This window comes from Chelonia mydas, chromosome 21, assembly GCF_015237465.2.
Source record: "Chelonia mydas isolate rCheMyd1 chromosome 21, rCheMyd1.pri.v2, whole genome shotgun sequence".
Lineage (NCBI taxonomy): Eukaryota > Metazoa > Chordata > Testudines > Cheloniidae > Chelonia > Chelonia mydas.
Genome location: NC_051261.2, coordinates 9,702,573 through 9,722,593, shown reverse-complemented (window position 1 = coordinate 9,722,593; position 20,021 = coordinate 9,702,573). Strand labels below are relative to the sequence as shown.

At 39.6% G+C, this 20,021-nt stretch overlaps 1 protein-coding gene across 24 annotated transcripts in view; it reads left to right on the top strand.

Moving 5' to 3' along the window:
- The window catches only part of NFYA (nuclear transcription factor Y subunit alpha), a 21,122-nt gene extending 1,101 nt beyond the window's left edge, over positions 1-20,021 (top strand). For 2 of the 24 annotated variants that reach the window (XM_037885288.2, XM_043533595.1), the window contains exons 2-10: positions 3,570-3,689; positions 5,512-5,595; positions 7,891-8,037; positions 10,477-10,608; positions 11,426-11,531; positions 12,404-12,570; positions 13,861-14,034; positions 14,458-14,550; positions 16,465-20,021. In XM_037885288.2, coding sequence (XP_037741216.1) covers positions 3,615-3,689; positions 5,512-5,595; positions 7,891-8,037; positions 10,477-10,608; positions 11,426-11,531; positions 12,404-12,570; positions 13,861-14,034; positions 14,458-14,550; positions 16,465-16,518 — 1,032 coding nt within the window. In that variant the 5' untranslated portion in view covers positions 3,570-3,614 and the 3' untranslated portion in view covers positions 16,519-20,021. Of the gene's footprint in view, positions 1-2; positions 377-718; positions 1,316-3,569; positions 3,690-5,508; positions 5,596-7,890; positions 8,038-10,476; positions 10,609-11,425; positions 11,532-12,403; positions 12,571-13,860; positions 14,035-14,457; positions 14,551-16,464 lie in introns of those variants that run through there. The other 22 variants (XM_037885286.2, XM_027825942.3, XM_037885293.2 and 19 more) reach the window with 20 other exon arrangements.

Below are 20,021 nucleotides of genomic sequence, written 5' to 3'. Positions count from 1 at the left end.
GCAGTTAGGCGCTTGTCTCCCTCTGTCCCATAGAGGGGCTCCCCTGCCATTTCCCTCCCCGCATCAGCACCGAGCGCTCTGCGGGCTAAGAAAATCCTGCTGTCGGCGGCTCACCACAGTTAAAAGCCCATTCTAGACAAATGGCACGTAATGCTCAACTGGACTGAAAATCTCTGGAGGCGCACCCGGACTTGCAGGTTCCGTACGAGGTTAATCATGAAAACTGGCCGCCGCGTCCCCATTGCTGCAGAATAACACGAGATGACTCTCCTGAGCTGCTATTTTTGGCTGAATTCTTTCTTTGACTTTCACTGATGCACTTTGGAGAGAGTGGATGTGATTAGTCATGTATGTTCTTACTGAAGTACAGGATGAGGTATAATTGATTTCATCAGTTCATTTCATTTCACTTAAACCATGTTGACGCTAGAAACTTTGCCTGGTATGGTAATGTGGCTTAGGTGTGGTGGGGGGCTTTTTAAGCAACATTTTATATGGGCAAACATCCTAGTGTAGATGCAGTTATATTGTCAAAATAACTTTTTGCCAGTATAGCTTATTTCGTTCAGGGAACTGGCATATAAACTATACCAGCAAAAGCGTGCTTATGTCAGTATACGCTGTATCTACACGAGGAGTGTCTGCTTGTATAGTTATACCAACAAACTGTTTCTAGTGTAGAAAATAACTTAGTCTCAAGTTATACAGGATTTGTGACCAGTCAGGCCAGCAGTTTGAAGGAGGCGCATGCAGCATAATACAGAATCATTAATTTTTAAAAATTAATTCTGGTTTGCGAAAATTCTCTCTGTTCCTTCTTATGAGGCAACAAAATGTTAAATGAGTGTCTATGGACAAATAAGCTGTATTTAAAAAACAAAAAAAAGTAGTCTTTTTTTCCCCCCCGTGCTGCTTCCCCTCCTCAGTAGATCTTTTGTCCCCACCATTGGTTGAGTCATGATCCTGCATGTCTAAAACCTCATTCTCTTCTCTTATTCTGACCCCCAAAAAAGCTGGATTGAGAAGAAATTTCCCAGAACTTTAGGTATAGAAGAAGGGGCCTGGCATTTGGATCTTAGCGTATAATAGGTCTCTGCTTAAAGGTTGTTTGTAGAGTAGACGAAACCAAGGAACTTCTTGTGGGTATGTGCTTGGCTTACGCTTGGCTTATGTGCTATATAACAGGCAGGCACTCACTGCTGAAATACCACCTTGAAGGATGGAATGTGGGAGCTGTTTCATGTGATACTGCACAAGCATTTAGGACAGAAGTGAAGAATACTGTATGCAGTTGAAACTAGAGGGAAAACTTTTGGTAGGCAGAATGTAACTAACAACTAGAAATTCATTTTAGTATCAGTATTAATGATTATACTCTTGCAAAAGGGGATGGGAATTTTTTCTGGCCACGTAATCAGGATTTCAGCATTACATTTTAAGCAGAAGACAGGTTTAAATGGTCTTTGAAGTCACAGTGCCACTGGTCATGTTGCCACCACCACTTCCTGCAATATCCTGGATTTTCCTTAGTTTTCTATCCAAGATACTTATCAAGCCTGGCCCTGCTTAGTTCATGAGATCAGAAAAGCACACAGCCTGAGGTGGTCTGACTTAGGTCCTCATTTTAAAGTGTTCGGCTATCTGTTCGCTAGGCTTTCTAAAATGCAACCATATTTATGTCTAGTTTTGAAATCCGTGCCAAAATTCACTCTTATTCTGCTGGGCCATGAAAAACACTACTGATCCAAAGAAGATTTCTGAGTATTTTGAAAGCTTGTCTATTTCACCAATAGAAGTTGGCCCCTTAAAAGATTTTACCTCACCCACCTTTTCTCTCTAACTGGGCCAGGGACAGATAAAGTTACAGTTGCAGCAAAATGTTGTATCTTTCTGTGCTATGACTCAGATTTTTGCTCTGGTCAGAGGGGCTAGTGTTATTTCTTAATTCCAAACAAAGCTTTTGACAGAGGGAATAAGCAAATTGTTACCACATTTAGACCATGTAGTCTGTCTGGTGCATACTGCACATAGTTTTTTTGTTGGCCTGATGCATGTTGATTATATTCATTTGACTGAGCTAACTAAGTCTTAGATTACATTGCAGTTTTCTTTTGTATTAACCAAAAATAGATGAAGTAATCAGTCTGTTTTGAAAGATGAGTAAATCAATAAAAAACCTTTTTGCAATGGTCTTTATGATAAATGCAAAACAACTAATGCGTCTTAGGTTGCAAAGATAAACATAAAGGCCAGGAATTATAACGGTTTAAGTTTTCGTTGCAGTGTTAACTGACTCGCATTACACATGGTGTAGCCATATCGGTCCCAGGATATTAGAGAGACAAGGTGTGGGAGTTAATATCTTTTCTTGGATCAACTTCTGTTTAGTGAAAGAGACAAGCTTTTGAGCTTAAATAGAGCTTTTCTTCAGATCTGGAATCTAACTAAAGTTCCCAGATCTAAAGAAGAACTCTGTGCATCTCAAAAGCATCTCTGTCTCGCCAACAGAAGTTGGTCCAATAAAATACATTACCTTACCCACCTTGTCTCTTACATGACAGAGCTAGTTGAAGTCAGTGGGTGTTTTGACTAAATCCTGTGCAGATATCAAATCTAATTCCTTTATTTTTCTTTTTAAAGTTGCTGAAAAATTTAGGCTGGCTATGAAACTGGATAGCAGTGACTTGTTCAATGGTAGAGTAGAACAAATGCTTCATTACAAGTGAAGATCAGAATTCCTCATTTGCTAATCAACTAGGAAAGGAAGAAATGGAGATGAGAATAAAGAGAGCTGTGGAACGAATGGTTTTACTTCAGCATTTTCTCTCCTGTGCATTGGAGTGAGGGATCAGGAAAAGGAAAGCTATGGGAGAACCAGTCTGTTTTCAAGTTAAAAGACAAGCAGGAAAAGAAATGGGGAGAACTGTTCATTCCTAAGAGCACAGGGTATTTCAGCCCCTCATGTTACATCATCTTCTAACTGAAAATCTATGAAATTCTTGAGATGTATCTTGGTGGTCAGGTGATGATTACAGTAAACTCTTCTGCACTGCAATGTTTTGTTTATTAATTATAATTAGTGTATATTATGGTAGTGCATTGAGGACCCAACTGAGATTGAGTTCCCCATGCGCGAAGTGCTATCTATACAAATAGTAAGGTACAGTCCCTGGCCAAGAGTTTACAATCTAGATTGACAAGACAGACAAATTGTAGTAGGGGAAACAGAGGCATGGGAGAGGTGGAATAATTTGCCCAAGATCAGCAGCAGAACTGGGCATAGAACCCTGTTCTCCTGAATCCCAGTCTGGTTCCCAAGCCGTTGGACGATGCTGCCTCTGTTTACACACGAGTTTTAGGAAAATACATAATTTTCACATTAAAATATGTGGTCTCTTACTACAAATGAAAATGACGTAATGTAGGTCCTTTACTTGAAACAATGATGTTCTTACTGTTAAGGCGTGTCATCTAAATGTCATTAAATGGCTTGTTTTCCAGTTGCTGTAAACTGATTCTGATCTTGAGCCATTGGGGCAGTAATGATGCATTTTTTATTGTCTTGTCAGATATCCAGACAGGTGCATTGGGTACAAGATTGGAACTGAGACACTATGGAGCAGTACACAGCAAACAGCAACAGTTCCACAGAACAGATCGTTGTGCAAGCTGGACAGATTCAGCAGCAGGTATGGCAAAATTCTCTTAAAGGGTGAGCTAGAGGTCCTGATATTTGTTACAAGGCGTGTCATGCTCTCTACAGTTCGACCGGGGCATCAAGATGCTGTGTGAGATTGACTGGATGCATGGCTGGTTGACTGTCTTATCCCTTGCTCAGCAGTTTCATTGTATCATTGGAGTGTGCTTGAATATTAGCAATTGTAATCTATATTAAATAAAATAATAGAAACAACTGATACATACAATGCAAAGCTGAATTAGATTAGGGACTTTATCCTTAAATTCTGACATGAACAAAAATAATAAAAATTAAGATCTTAAATGAAACAAAATGTAAATTTGAGCACTGAATGTCCACAAACAGGTGTTTATCTTCAAGGGTTGAAATAGGATTGTCTCAAGCAAACTTTGAGAATTTCTCTAGCTTTCCTTTCACAGTCATGTTCATGTGAATCACTTTTCCTGGTCCCACTGAAAGATCAGGGTGACAAAGTAATTGCAACAAAGGCCTTTTGCTTTGTACTGGTCAATCTGTCATTTGCTGGACTGTTTCTGTCTGAATCATTCCGCCAAAAACTAACTTCTGGCTTGTGTACAGTAATGTTCAGGCATGTAGAGTTGCTTTTATGAAAGTGTTAGACATGCTTTTAAAATATTACCTTTACTTAGCCTCATATTGTGATGAATTTTCAAGCTGGTTATGTGGATTAGCTGTGTTGTTCAAGCCTTATTTGCTTGTGTTTGGGAGAGTGGAAGTCAGCTCTTTAGTTTGTTTCTGGTATGCACATGAGTGAGACAATATGAATCACACTTTCAATTTAAAATAGCACTTTGTTGCTGGTTGTCAAGCAGTGTAAATACCAGACACTTCAGGCCAGGCCCTACTTCCACTGTGGAAATTGACTTTGTCTTCAGTGGGAACAGCGCGTGGCCCTTACAGAGACCATCACTAAGTTATAAAGAAAATAAATTGTGGAAAGTTGAGAGCCATGTAGCTGATGCTGATAGATGGCTAAAATCAGACACTTTTGATTGGTAGATTGACATTTTGTAATTATAAAGATTTGTCATCTTTTGCCCTGTAACACTTTGCAAAAGGCAGTATGACCAAACCTTGACCTAGTTTTAATTTCTTGTATTGGTTTTCAAAGTTAATGTAGTACTGGTGGTTGTTTTGAAAAGGAATCCTTGAATGCTGGTTTTAACAAAACGTGAATGGTTCAGTCTTAGTCTAATTCTCTGTGGATGGATGTCCATGTCTCACAAACCACTACTGCAATTGGCACTGATTATTTTTGGGAATCTCTCCTAAGAGGTTAGAGATAGGAAGGGTCATTAGAGATTAAACTATTCTCTTCAGATTGCCCCTCAAGCACATGGGCTGGGTATGTAAAACTTACTTTGCTGCTGTTCATGCTGTGCCTTTTCTGTTGCATAAAGGACTTTTGGAGCCATTTATTTGAGAGTCGGGGTCTGACAGCAGCCGCACTTCTGTAATAACGAGTATGCGCAATTAAAAGGAAAACACTTAAATAAACATGGGATAATTTTTAAAAAACAATAGAGACTTCAAATTTTGAAAAATACTTTGACAGTGTCACTTGTGTTATGTTTTGTTTGTTGCTGACTCCTGCCAGTGAGCCCACATCGGGTTTGCTGGTATTCCTTTCCTAAGATAATGTGAGCATGTTCAGCATTCCTGTGTTCCAAGAACAAGTGATATGAGAACTTTAAGTTCTCCCTGCCCCATCGGTAAGGTTCTCTCTTGTCTTGAGCTCTGCATTTCCTTGTTGTTAAGTTTCAAGCTATTCCTGTTCCTGTTCCCAGCAGCAGGGTGGTGTCACTGCTGTCCAGTTGCAGACAGAGGCCCAGGTGGCAACCGCCTCAGGCCAGCAAGTCCAGACCCTCCAGGTAGTGGTGATCTCTCTAATTGTGTCTATGTGCGCACTGCATGAACTTCCCCATCGCCTCATCTCTAATGCTCTGTTTCTACCAGGGTTTGAAATAGGGACAGAATTAGTGGCAGTGTCATTGGTCTGTAGCAGCTGGGACATATGTCAATTGCAGTTTCATTCAATAAAAGGAATGAAGCGGTTAGAGCTGTTTGTTGGATCTAAAATGCATGCAGCCAAACCCTGATCCACTCATGAAAACTCTCTGCTGGTGTGATTATGAAGACTTTTTGTGTGGCTTCTCTGTGGAAAGAAGCCAAAGTGGGGTTGAAGAGAATTTTTTTTCTGACTAGAAACGAAAACTGAGGATTTTCTTGCCTGCTATGGGATTGAGATAATTACTGACCACGTATTTCTACTGTGACAACACGAGCAGATCCATAAATTGCATCTTAATTACTACCAAAACCCACTACCAGTTGGGAAGGGATGCAGGTTATTTCAAACCCTGATTTCTGTTCATGTGAAATGTTCCACATCTTACAAGCTTCATCTCATTGGTTTGTGTGGCAGGTCTTTAAAGGGATGAAAAACCCCTTGATGGTAGATGTTGCAAGATTGATACAGCTTTTTCTACCCGTGTCGGGGGTCTTTGTGGGGCTGGGGGGTCTTCCTCTTTTCTTTGGAGAAAAAATGTTCTGGATGGTCAGAATAGTCCTGCGAATAATGAAGTATATGGAGTGTTTTCCTGATGTGAGCTAAAATGTGAAAGAGGGTGAGCTGGTAGAATTGGCTTTCTTGAAGCTCGATTGTATCACAGTCCTATTGCGGAAAAGTTTGCTTTTCATCTCTCCTTTTTCGCTTGCGTTTTTAAAAATACATTAACAAAAATCCTGGATTGATGATATCATTTTATTTCAATTTAAGCATATCTGCTAATTACTTTTTGCTGCTTTGTGGCTGATGTATGCATGCTTGCATCTCTTTCACTATATTGTAATGCATACTGTTCACTTCTCATTATTGAAAGTGGTTTTTTATATGTTGGGAACAGTGGGTGGAAGAGACTGAGTAGTAGGACTATCAGATGACTTAATGAAGCCAGGATATCCTATTTGGGAGCTTGACTGCTGATACATACCTAGGGTTGCTGATGGGTGTGTCATTGTATAAGCCACTAATGCATTTCAGCATATAGAAAGTGGAGCTTTTTCCTTTAAGGGACCTTATTATTTTAGATAGTTTCATAAATTCTGTAATTTTTTTTACTGATGATGATTCAGTCACAGATTGGTCTCCTGCACTGTAATTAGTTGAAAGCCGGGGGATAGAAGTGTCAAAAAAGAGAGATCTGGAGGTAGAAGTCAGAGGTGATGGTCATTGGCCTTTGAAAGCCCTTGAAGTTTCCATGTTAACTGAAATTAGAGTTCAGTGGTTGTTCTATTATGCTTTTTCTTCCCCACTACGAAATATGTTAAGTGCAGTGAAGAATAATCCTGTTGTCCATTGCCTCCCACTCCAAGCTTAAGACCTAAAGATGTGGCTTTTATTCAGCTCTTCATCTGGCATATTTTTGGGCAGATGGCTTTTCCTTCTTGCTAGATAAAAATAGCTGAATGGAGTTTTCCGTTGCCTTCCTTTCTCCCCAAGGCCTCTTCCCAAAGAATATTTGTAAGGGCTTTTATGTCTGTTCTAGAAACCTTCACCAGTCCAAGACTTGCTGGTTCACATTTTCATCCAATCTTCCTTTCTGAGCCATACTTCCTGCTGGTACAAGTACAACTTCCCTTTACGATCACAAGAAGATGCTCCAAGAACATTGTATGCTATATCCATCTGGAAATTAAGATGCAATGAGAATGTAATTTCTTGAACCCCACTTGCCAAGGTAGCTTTATATTGGAGCCTTTACTCATCTGCATCTTCTTAATGAAATACAAAAACTTATTGTGGATTGTGAGCTCTTTTTTGAAAGGTTCCAGTTCTCAGGCTGTCTATATTAGTGTATGCACAGTTTAGCCAGATGTACTATATAAATATTGTACATGCTTCATTGTATCTGGACTTTGTGGTTTTTGATTAGGCAGTAGCAGAAAAGGACAACTTACTAAATTCTGCAGCACAAGATGGAGACGCTTAGAAATTTTGGTTGTTGGAAGTTGTGCATAAAAACAATTTAGAGACTATTATTTAGTTTTCATGGCCCTTCCACTGAAATAAATAAACATTTAGCCCTTTATTTATCAGTTTTACGTAAGGTTTTTTTATCATCTGACTTTGTTTCATTGTTTTGTTTGTTGTTTCTTCCCTTCTCTAGGTCCAGGGTCAGCCATTAATGGTACAAGTAAGCGGAGGTCAGCTGATCACATCAACCGGCCAGCCGATCATGGTGCAAGCTGTGCCCGGGGGTCAGGGCCAGACCATCATGCAAGTCCCAGTTTCTGGATCGCAAGGATTGCAGCAGGTCAGTATACTCTTAATTTCATTAATCATAATGGTCAAGGAATGAACTATGGCTGTCACAGGGAAGATCATAAGCTAGTGTAAATTGTCATTGCTTCTTTGAAGTCAAGGGAACCATGACAACTTATACCAGCTGAGGATCTGCCCCAGTGAGCATTGTATGAACCACTGTGACAGTTCTTGAGGTGCCCAGGACTGAGAGTCTCCTTGTTACGTCTCCCTCCCTCTAGCGAGAGGAAGAATTGAATATGCTTAACTTGTGCCAGCTACCTGAAGCCTCCAGTCTGTTAGCCTCTAAATATTTTCCGCAGGGCTATGCCAGCCCTTACTTTGCCATGCAGGTTAATAATAGGTGCACCCCAATCTCTGAGCCACTTTGAAGTGTTCCCCCTGTAGTATGCAGCCCCTTATTGACTGAACCCTGATAGTAGTTCCAGGTAAGCTGTCCCCCAAAGGCAATTGTGTACGGCTTGAATGATTCGACCCAGCGTCAGCTCTTTGTATAATACTACAGCATGGAGTTATATTTTGTATTTATAGTGATGACGGTACATGAATTTATTATCAAGGATTAAATTTTAAGAGATAGTAAGTAAACATCATGGAAACCAGTTACGTATAAAACCAAGTCATCACTCACTTCCTAGAGATTAAACTTAATTTAGCAAGCTAAGGTTCTGTCTAAGGAAGTTTCTCACCCCAGATGTCTTCTGCAGCATTTCAGCCTAGCCTGGTTGAGATCCTGTTCTCATGAATGTAGATGCACTGGCTGTGTACTTCCCCAGGTGCAAGATAGTCTTTTTGTCTTCCCTTGTCTGCCCCAAAGTTCATTGTTTGCTCCCAGAGACAGGACAGCCCCCTGCAGTTCTGTCTCCAGTGTCTTGTGTCCATGTTGACTTCATATCTAAAAGGGGTTTCCATTGTGTTGGCTTCCAGTGGTTAATTTATATTTGACAGAGAGATATACTTTTACCTCCTTTCTTGAAGAAACCTGTTTTTCTCTTTGGTCAGCAATGGACTTCAAAACATATTTTCAGTATGTATACACAACTCCTTAAATATCATTCGTACATATGTCATGCAATGATTATGAGGATCAGTATGACATAAACGTTTTATTAGAGACCTCACATGCCATTCTTTATGGATAAATACTATGAAAGCAGGTGCTAGGTGTAAGTGCATTTGTCAGTCCTGTTAGGAGTTGCTGTTACATAACAGTGAACTCTTTGCCAGCTGTCCCCCATGAGGCTCTGTGTCACAATCAAATATTAAAAGTGAAGCTTCTTCTCTATTTCAAGTATATTTCCAATGGGTGCTGCAAATATACTCAGCACAGTCCCCTGAAATGCAGCCAGAGCTTTTTCTGGTTCTTGGCAGCTGTAACACACAGCAGTTCAATGCCTACTCATGTGCTTGTCCCATAAAAATATAGGATTCCTTGAAAATGCTTCAGGACTAACATGAAGTTCAGTTATTCCGATGTATGAAGGCTGGAGGAAAATTTAAAACCTCTGGCTTCACGGAGAGTAATAGTACTTGGTGGGATAGGATTATTTTTCAGTAATACACATTGGATAGAACTATCATTTGGTTTTAGGCACGGCCTTGGTAAGTGTTCCTCAAAAACAAAGGGTGGAAAAGTTAAGCAACTCATGCAAAAGATGATCCTCTGTTTGTGTGGTCTGGTGGTTAGAGCATGGGGATTGTGAGTCTGGCATCGCAGAATTTTTGTCTGTGCCATGCCACTAACTTGCTGTGTTGGTGGGGTTATTTAGTGACTTGTGAAATACTTCAGTATACTTGGCTGAAAGGCACTATTTATTAGGAAAACACTTACCATTCCTCAGTGTAACATACTCTATACAGCCTATATATTTGAAGAAAGTGTGTAATTGGGATTTTCAGCAATGGGGGCTGACGGTATTCCAGTTTATCCTGAGAGGTGCACCAAGAGGGGTGGAAAGTATCTCTTCTCTGCAAGGTTAGTCTTACACTTTTGTAAATACCAGGCTACTTTTATGTGCTTGATAATTAGCACTTGTAATACTTTACAGCTATCTTAATAAATCCGTAAAGTCCCATTCCTCCTGTGATTTAGGTAAGTATTATCCCTGGTCTCATGCTCAAAGCTAGCGTATTTCTCTCTCTGATTATGCCGTATTTAGTAAACAGTGGAGAGCTGACAGGGCATGATGACATGAGCATGTATATTTGCTTCTTTCTGCTTAGTCTTATCCTCCCTTGCATTAGTGATTACTATGTCACCGGGCAGGAATAAATTAAAACAAACCCTCTCCATTAAAAGAGGAAAGTTAGTGGGGTTTTTCCCCAATGGCTGCAGTAGATGACTATTGGAAGATGATTTGATAATGCCAAGGCCAAAGGGAAAAAACTAACAGGTTTAGTTAATGTTCCTTTCTGACTCTTCCTTCCACAGATTCAGTTGGTCCAGCCAGGTCAGATTCAGATTCAAGGTGGGCAGGCTGTGCAGGTGCAGGGTCAACAGGGCCAGACCCAGCAGATCATTATTCAGCAGCCACAGACTGCAGTTACTGCTGGCCAGACACAGGTAACTGCACCAGCATGAAAAGGATTTGTAATGGGCTTACAATAAGGGAGAAAATGTTAGAAAGTTAGTTTCCAGAACCATCTGATATTGAAATAAATAAGTAAATTCACCTTTTATGCTATTTTCTTTTTTGCAAATAGCTTTGCTGGGACAGAATAACCGTATTTGTCACTTAGTTTCACCAACTGGTTCTTATTTGTACATTATTGATTTGGGATTTCCTGAATGGGAATGTTTAAAATGAAAAGTACTGTTGAATTTAACATTCCTCACCCCAAAAAATTTTCAACAGTTATAGTTACAGATTTTGTGAAATCTTTTTTATTTAGGAATAGGGTTTTTTTGTTACTGTTACTTGAGTATCCGTTTAACATGTTGATCATGAAATATGAGACCTAGATCTTTAAAAAAAAAAAAAAAAAAAACTCCCAGTGTATTAAAAATATTTGTGTATGTAGAACTGCCCTTTTTAAACTCTGTGATGTCTCTTGTGAACTTTTGAAAAACTTGCGGTTGCTACTACTATTACACAATAATATCACAAGAAGTTCTTGATGCATCTACGGATTTGATCAGTTAATTTAGTCCCGCATTTCTCTTGTTCCTTACAACAAACTTAAGTACAAGTTTTGTATATATTTTAAGTATCTTTTACTCTTCAGTTGAAATTGGCGTGTAAATACACAGTTCTATTCTGAGTATTCGTAATAAAATCAAAGGAGACTCACGTTCTCGGGTTCAATATGGACATTAACAGGGATGGAAATCTTTAACTTCTCAGCAATTTGTAATTTGTGATAATCTTTGTTCCATTTAGACCCAGCAGCAGATAGCAGTTCAAGGGCAGCAGGTGGCACAGACAGCAGAAGGCCAGACCATTGTCTATCAGCCTGTTAATGCTGATGGAACTATTCTTCAACAAGGTGTGAACTTTGGCTTATAAAGGGCAGCACATTCTCTTAAGTTACAGTTGAAAGTTTCCAGAGAGACGCATACCATTTCATCTTTTCTTGGCTGCTTAGTGTTGAGAAACACCGTGACAATTGGAAGAGCAAAAGTTTTTGTTCCTCTTCCTTCTGTCTGTCTTTAGAGTTGGAATTGTAGGTTTTTACTACTCTTGACATCAGTAAGATTTTTTTTTTCTGATGTGCCTTATATTGCTGGTAACAGAATGTGTTGTACCAGCTGTGATGCAAAGAGTTTGAAATGTACAAATAAGCGCAGGAGATTTTTTTCACATTGACCATATAGATTCACATTTGTAGAGCTATCTTTTTAAATAGCTACAGAAATCCTTTTCCCCAGACCACAGTGAAGCAGATAAATTAATCCTCCCCTCCCCAGCCCTTTGCAGGGCTGGTTACTAGGAATCTGCAAATATAAATGTAAAGCTCTTTGGTGTGGAAAGTGCAAATGGGATTACGGAATAAGACTCAGTTCTTCACTTGCAGGTTTAATGTTTAACTAGAATGTGAGCTTTGGGTTCCTGACAAATTGTCAGTGGAGAGTGCAAGCATCTACATTTCGTTTTTGAGCTTGCAGAGAAATGGCTTCGCATATGGGCTGTGACTCCAATGTATGTGACAAATAAACACGTTGAAAAGTTGAGTGCATTTGTGTATTAAGGACAGATGATGGGATTTGATTAGTAGTTTGCTTGTAACATTTTTTTGCCATCCTCTTGTACGTTATGCAAGAGCGAGTGAATGAAAATAGAAGTGGGACTAATTGTGTTCCCTTCGTTCTTTCTGTGTGCGTGTTTTTGTTTTTTGTTTTGTGTTTTATTTTCTTAAAGTTACAGTCCCTGTTACAGGCATGATCACCATCCCAGCAGCCAGTTTGGCAGGAGCACAAATTGTCCAGGCAGGAGCCAACACCAATACAACTAGCAGTGGGCAAGGGACTGTAACTGTGACACTACCAGTTGCTGGAAATGTGGTCAATTCAGGTGGAATGGTTATGGTACGTATGGAATTTCCAAGTTTTTTCACTTTTTTTGTCATTTTACAAGTTAAATTTTAAGTTTTCTGTCTTCGAACTGCGGCTTGAGATTCATGTTAGCTTCACCTAATATGCTCAGTCTTTTCAGAAATTAGTTGTGATTAGGACTTCCTATTGGTTTAATAAGGATTTAAAATTGGAGTAAATAATTGTACTGTTGAATCTGTATGGCAGATTATTACATAGGTCATGCTTCCTCTTCTGATAACTCTCCTTTTTTAAAAAACTGGAATAAATAGATTGTAATGTTTAATCTAGGAGTAGTCCTAGCCATTTTGCTGGCCAGGGCAGAAAACATTTTCATTGCCCCCACCAGCCTGAGTGATTGAACCAAAAAAAAAACCGGAAGCCCAAAGCCAAACCAAAAAACCCCACTAGCCAGCCAATCAGAACATAGCACGCATGCACACGAGGTATGGGGTCCCCTAGAAGTTGGCCGCCTTACTCATCTAGCTGTAGAACCATCCCGGATTTAATTTCTGTGGGGAGTTATTACATAGATCATGCTTCTTCTCCCCTATAATTTTATTATTGAATTCAAAGAAGTTCAAAATTTTAATATAAAGGAACTTTTATTAGAGATACATACAAATTTGAAGAGTTCAAGCAAAAACATGCTATTCTTCAGTATCCCATAGATGTTTTTTTCTGGTAAATAAGTGCTTTGTTCTGCTCATGCTATTACTGCATTTGTGCTGAGATTCCCTCTTGGCTTGTGTTCTACTGTTCAGCTCCATTAGATGGCAGCAGACATTTTATAAGTAGCACTTGTTTAATAAACATACAGAAATAGTTAGACAAGTAGAACATACACTAATAAAATACAAATAGAAGAGATGAGTATAATTACGTTGTACGGGAAAACGACGTGCAGCTTTTTTAAAAAAAAATCTGGTTATGTAGGAATCTGAACAGGTTTTCATATCGTCATGTAAATGTCAGGTACAAAACAATCAGTACAAAAGTGAACATTTGTTTAGAGAAACTTTAGACAGTAATATTTATTTACATTTAGCTTTTTATACAAACAACAAAATATCAGAAACATTGGCAATGTGTAACTGACAGTTTGTTGAGTGGTGTGCAGTTGGCTTGATACTCCGTCACTTTGGAGCAGACACAATTGTTTTTAAGACAATGCATCTTTTCAGTTACTTCTACATTAATATTTTTGGACTGATCGTATCTCCTTTTGTGTATGTAGCTTCTGCTGTGAACCGTATGCATATGAGAGTGTTCTTCTTTACACAGATGGTACCAGGGGCTGGATCAGTACCAGCTATTCAGAGGATTCCATTGCCAGGGGCAGAGATGCTTGAAGAGGAGCCTCTCTATGTAAATGCCAAGCAGTACCATCGAATCCTGAAGAGGAGGCAGGCACGAGCCAAGCTGGAAGCTGAGGGGAAAATCCCCAAAGAGAGGAGGGTGAGTATATAATCCAAGGTTACTTTTTAGACACAGTGTGGAGGAATGACATTGCATTATAAGGGTATAGAAGACATTTTGGGTGATATGGAGAACACTGGAGTTGATTCTAATAGACTTCTTCCTGCCTTGTGCAACATACATATGTCTGTCTCACTGATGGGTATTCCTTGTCACATTTTGTCTTTGACAGGCATCAGAGCCATTTCTGAGTCCATATGTTGCAATCCTATTTACTTCCTTGGCTCTTAATTGTTGAAAGTATATGTGGTCCTATTGTAACTGGCGAGTACACTGACTTTCCTCAAAGGCACTCTTTGTTTTTCATTAGAAGGAACTGGTTCTGAGTGCTCAGCTGCAGTAATAATATTGAGCTAGAAAGCATTGAATGGTTCCTGGCTATTCTTTTTCTTATTGTTGCAGAAATACTTGCATGAGTCTAGACATCGTCATGCCATGGCTAGGAAACGGGGAGAAGGTGGGCGTTTTTTCTCACCGAAGGAAAAGGATATGCAGGTGAGAAAAATCTTTGCTTCCAGCTATGCTCTTTGTATGGCTGAAATTTGCACATGCCTTCCGAGTAGCCCTCTGCTGCTTTCCTGACCTTGTTGGGCTAAGCCCCTGGCCTTTGTCCTCTTTCCCCAATCCGCATTTCAGGCTTTATGTGGAAAGTCTCCTATCTCACTTACTGTATAGAACAGGTCCTCAAGTAGCTAGGCCATAGTAATCTTAATATAAACCTGTATTCAAGTTTGTTTTATAAATGGAGAGAAATGTAATAGCTGTATTTGTTTGCCTGTACAGAAAGATGCAGTCAGCTGCTCCTTTTGTCAACTGCCTCAAGAGGGTAGTGAAAGATGGATGAAAGTCAAGGAGCACGCAGTGTGAAATTCAGAAGTGGGCATGTTCGGCTCTTTTTATTTTTAAAATTACAGCTTTAATATTTCACGCTTGTTTTAAATGAAGTGAAAGGAGCAGGAGAGGCTTTCAGAAAAGTGAATATAATAGGGTAGAAAATAGAAAGCACCATTGCCTTTTACAGCATCGAGGTAGCAGCGTATCTTTAACCTAAGAGATCCATTCTCTTTAGGGATAAGATACCTCTTTAGTACATACCAACTCCTTCCCAACCATGTCTCGTACATGATTGGCTTGAGTTGTGAGCTGTTGTCAAAGAACAGAGCTGGTTTGCTTGAAATTCATCTAATTTAGTACTGTAGTCTGGAATGTACTGTTTAAAAGTCATAATTCTCTATGATGTGTGATACAATGTTCTTGTCATCTGTAAATTTATGCCTCTTCTATCCTAGTGTCCCTAGAAAATGTGAGGAAAATATCTGTAGTAGAGAGAGGATTAATTTTCCGGGGATGGAATGAGTAATGCTGTCAACACTTTAAACTTAAAGGGATGTAGATGTTACTCCTTAAGGGAGAAGGGGAGACACGATTTAAGCTGTTAACTTAAGGCTCTCCTTCCTTAAGGAATATCTCTTTACTCCCAGAATCTAAAACTTCACTGGTTCCTCTGAATTAGAATCCCACATTCTAACTCAGTGGATTTCAACCTGTGGTCCATGGACCCCTGGGGGTCCGCAGACTGTCTAAGATTTCCAAAGGGTTCTGCACCTCCATTTGACATTTTTTAGGGGTCCACAAATGGAAAAAGTTTGAAAATCACTGTTCTAACTGCATGCTTCATTTGCGTTCAACGGCTTTCTAAAGCCGCTTGAAGGTACAGTATCACTTGGCTTTGAATATTGGAGATTTTGGCAGGTCTCACACCTGTCTAACTATGGCAATAAAAGGTTGTTTGGCAAAGCTACTTTTGTCGTCTAAGGTTACTTATCTTTTCCCAATCATGCAGTCTTGCATTTACTACCGGAGATGTGCTGTTTGACTGGAAGAGTCTTGCAGAGTTAGTTTCTTCACCTGTAGGTTTTATGAACCAGCACCTCAGCTGGTGTAAACTGGGTTAGCTCCACTGAAGTCAGTGAAACTACACTGGTTTATACTAGGCTGAGTTTCTGGCTCAGTAACTCTTCATATATAAAAAGAAAAGGAGTACTTGTGGCACCTTAGAGACTAACCAATTTATTTGAGCATGAGCTTTCGTGAGCTACAGCTCACTTCATCGGATGCATACTGTGGAAACTGTGGCAGTTTCCACAGTATGCATCCGATGAAGTGAGCTGTAGCTCACGAAAGCTCATGCTCAAATAAATTGGTTAGTCTCTAAGGTGCCACAAGTACTCCTTTTCTTTTTGCGGATACAGACTAACACGGCTGTTACTCTGAAACTCTTCATATATATTTTTTTCTTTTGGACAAAGGGAGATATTTGCCCTCGAGGATTGGCTGCTGTAGTAGAAGTACTTTGCTGTAAGGAAAATACTTCAGGGTCACAGTATTGTTTGTCTTTTGTATCTACAGGATCCAACTCAGGCAAATGAAGAAGCAATGACACAGATGATCAGAGTATCCTAACCACTGTCTGAAGGAAAAAGTAACCGAGCAAGTTTCCTGTCCCTCTGCAAGTGTGTCCTATCTTACCAGTGTATCAAGCAAACCTTCCAATGGGACAATCACCATATCTTAGCCTACCCTTTTCTATACAACAAAAACCACCTTTCCAGTAAGTGGTTTGTTTGGGATTTTAACTGCAGTGGACTCCACAAATAGAAATTATAGGGACCTTTTTGGTATACCCATGTAATTCAACGCAGGGGTTTGAAAGTCTGACAACTCATGCCTTTTACATTTCTTGAATTAAGGTTGGCCAACTGACACAGTGCTTAGCAATAAGTCTGGCATGCTGAAGCAGGGCTAACTGAGACCATAGAGATCCATGGCCCTTCGGCAGAGGAGTAATCCAGTTTGTAGCAACCAGAGCTAACATGGCTACACCACAGTGCTTTGTTTTCCCAGTGGAGATTTGTTGTTTATATCCACTCCTCAGCTTTGGACTTCATTTACTGACAGCTGAACTGTTCACTTGTAGTTGCATTTGCCCTTCTGGAACTGTGTAACAGAACAGAAAGAGGTTCTCTAAGCGCCATCCTGTAAAAGTAAACAGCAAGCTCTTTTCTGGGAAAAGTTCAGCCATCTTGTCAAGTTGTTGTGAATATTGCAAGACCTTTACAAGAATTGAAATATTGTATATCTGTTCCAAGGAGTAAGATGGGAGTGGATCATTGACTCAGAGCTAAGTAGGGAAAACAGCCTTGGTGCTGGTGGCATGTTGCTAGCAATGGATGCCTTGAAAGGAGAAATCCAGCTACTGGGATAAAAATGATAAAAAAAAAAAAAAAGTTTGAGGTTCTCTTCTAAAAGAAGTTCAGTGTTGGTTTTTACTCTGCCAGTGCAGAACTTGGTTACTCCAAGAGATGAAATCTGGAACCTCAGAATGGAGGGATTGACTATCTCCCACTGTGGCTGTTTGAGTGTGTTTTAAATTGCAGATGGTTCTGTACAGTGCTTTGACCTTATTCAGGGAGAAGGATGGCTCCATCACAACTGGAGCAGAGGCCAGCTCAATTTGGTGCATTCTGGTCTAGCTCAAAGACTATTATGCAGTGAGGGTAAATGTTGATGATCCCTTCAGGCTTTTTATGAAATATCCTCTTTTATAAACATGGCACTTAAAGAATGAAGGAGGAATGTTTGCTTTTTTTTTAGTAGGATCCCTTTTTTGTGACTTCTTTATATGGGCATCTGTTGAATACCTTAGTGATTAGCTACTCTTGGATTTTGAACTTGGTCCATCATCCTGGCTTTGAAATTTGGCAATGGGATCTGAGGTTTCTATAGCCTTCTAGCAAGTGAAATTTAGCTGCCTATTTCCACCCTTACTTCATCCGCACTTAAGCTGATCCCCTTTACACATCTACGGTGCTCTGTGTTTTAAATCTTAAGACTGTATTGGGTCACCAGAATTAAGTGTGATCGGTGAGTCTGAATGATGAAAGCAGTGGAGAGGAGAGTCTTAATGGGTGAAGTAGTGAAGGAGGAGATTTGGAAAGGCTAGGTAAATTTCAGGGGAGTCTGTCTTAAGGTAGCAGAGCAAGCACAGTTGTTTGGAGAATATGCCATATACCATCTCCTCAAATCGTGACAGGAGGAAGACTCAAAGTAACAATTTAGTTGTGTAAACTGGAGGAAGAAAATCGGGTGGCAAACAGAGGAGAGGGATGGGTGAACAATGCCACCAGAAGACCCCTTTCCTTTGGATAAAAGGATACTAAACCTAAAATAGTAAAAACAGGTGGGAGAGCATCAAAGAGAGAAACAGAAAAGGGGGAAATGATTTATTTCAGTTTGTCAGCAGTCAGCCTGGAGGGGAGAGACTGCTTGACCAGATGCCAAGAGAACTGGAGTTCTTGGGCCAGCCACCTAGGAAGGTTCCCAAATTTCAGCCAGTAAAAATACAGGAAGGGAATTGCTACATTGGGATTTGTCTTTTGGCATGTAGACTATATTTTGTAATTAAAGATGATAACCTTTCCTGCCTAGTTCAATGTTCCCCATCCCCATGGTTGACATGAACTAAAATTTGCAAGGAGCTGTGTTGTAGTTTGTTGGTGTTGTACACAGTTAAGGGATGACATGGAACCTTAGTTTCAATTCATGACATGCAAATAAAGGAATACATTATTTTTGTATTTTGTCTTAGGTTGTATTTGTTTGTTACTTTTTTTGCATTTTCATTTTATTATTCAAAAAGCATTAGTTTGCCCCTTACATCGTTGGCATCTCTGGTTGGTTGCTCTGTCTTAAAATATTTTGGCCAATTAGAGTATGGTGCTTTTTTTTCTTCTTCACTTGGCTACCATGAAACCCTTGCTTAACATTTTTTGTCATGTCCCCTATTTCAGGAAGTATCAAACTCTTTCCTAACGAAGGAACAGTAAATATTTTGCTTTGTTTGAATGAACACATTATTGTAAATACTTTTTAAGGGCATTTGTACATTTTAGTCAATCTGGGTTATCGATGCACCCTGGGTGGTGGGAAGAGTAGTTCCATTCTGGATTAAGGGAGCCTCTCAGTCTTTCTGCTTTCATTTTACTACCAATTTCTATCCCAGAGAATCTTCTCTGAAAGTTGGGAAGTTAGGGGAATGGAGGTTGTTGGTCTGATATCTTGTATCTGCGTAATTAGCCCCAGTGTTTGTTTTTTCTTTAAGAATTTATACAACTCTTCACAAAACATCTAGAACTTCTTCCAGATAACCCCCTCCTCCCCCCCAATAAATTCTCTGAGCCATAGTTGTAGAAGGTTTATAAAGACCTATGCATTTGTGCTACATAGATTTCTTGTAGGTAAGTTTTTTATACAGTGGTTTGAAAACCTGGGTGTTTGTGTCATACTTTTTCTTTGTTTTGGTTTTCCTGTATTCAGTGACACATTTCTGAAGGCCTTTGTTTGCTCAGTGAGATTGAAGATCTCAGCACCATGTTACAAAAAGATTCCAAGCTCTTTTTTTACAAATAAATTATACAACTGGGGATGCTGTGAGATAAAAGCCTGTAGTAAGTGAATGTGAGCACTCTAGCTTGTGTATTGGCTAGATTTGGACACAAATTCCAGATTGGGGGCACAGTACAGTAGGACAGATCAGGATATAAGAAATAATGATGGGTATGAGGCGAACTTGATGCTTGGTGAGTTGACCCCTAAAGTATTGGAGCATTGAACCTATCAAAACCAGTTTTATACAAGTGTAGAATGGGGTGTGGGAAATGATCCCTAAGTGATGCTAAGTAGTTTCAAAGGCTTTTGCATGTTAAAAAAAGTCAATTTCTTACTTTGTGAATGGGTGGGGGGGAAGGTATTGAGATTTGTGTAACGTAAGGCAACGTTTGTAAATAGTTCAAAAGTTTATAATTTTTTTTATATGATGCATTTTTTCAAGTGTATTTTGTCTTTAATAGATGCAATTGTAAGTACTGTGTACACTATCCAGCGAATAAAAAATTTATAAACTCTGA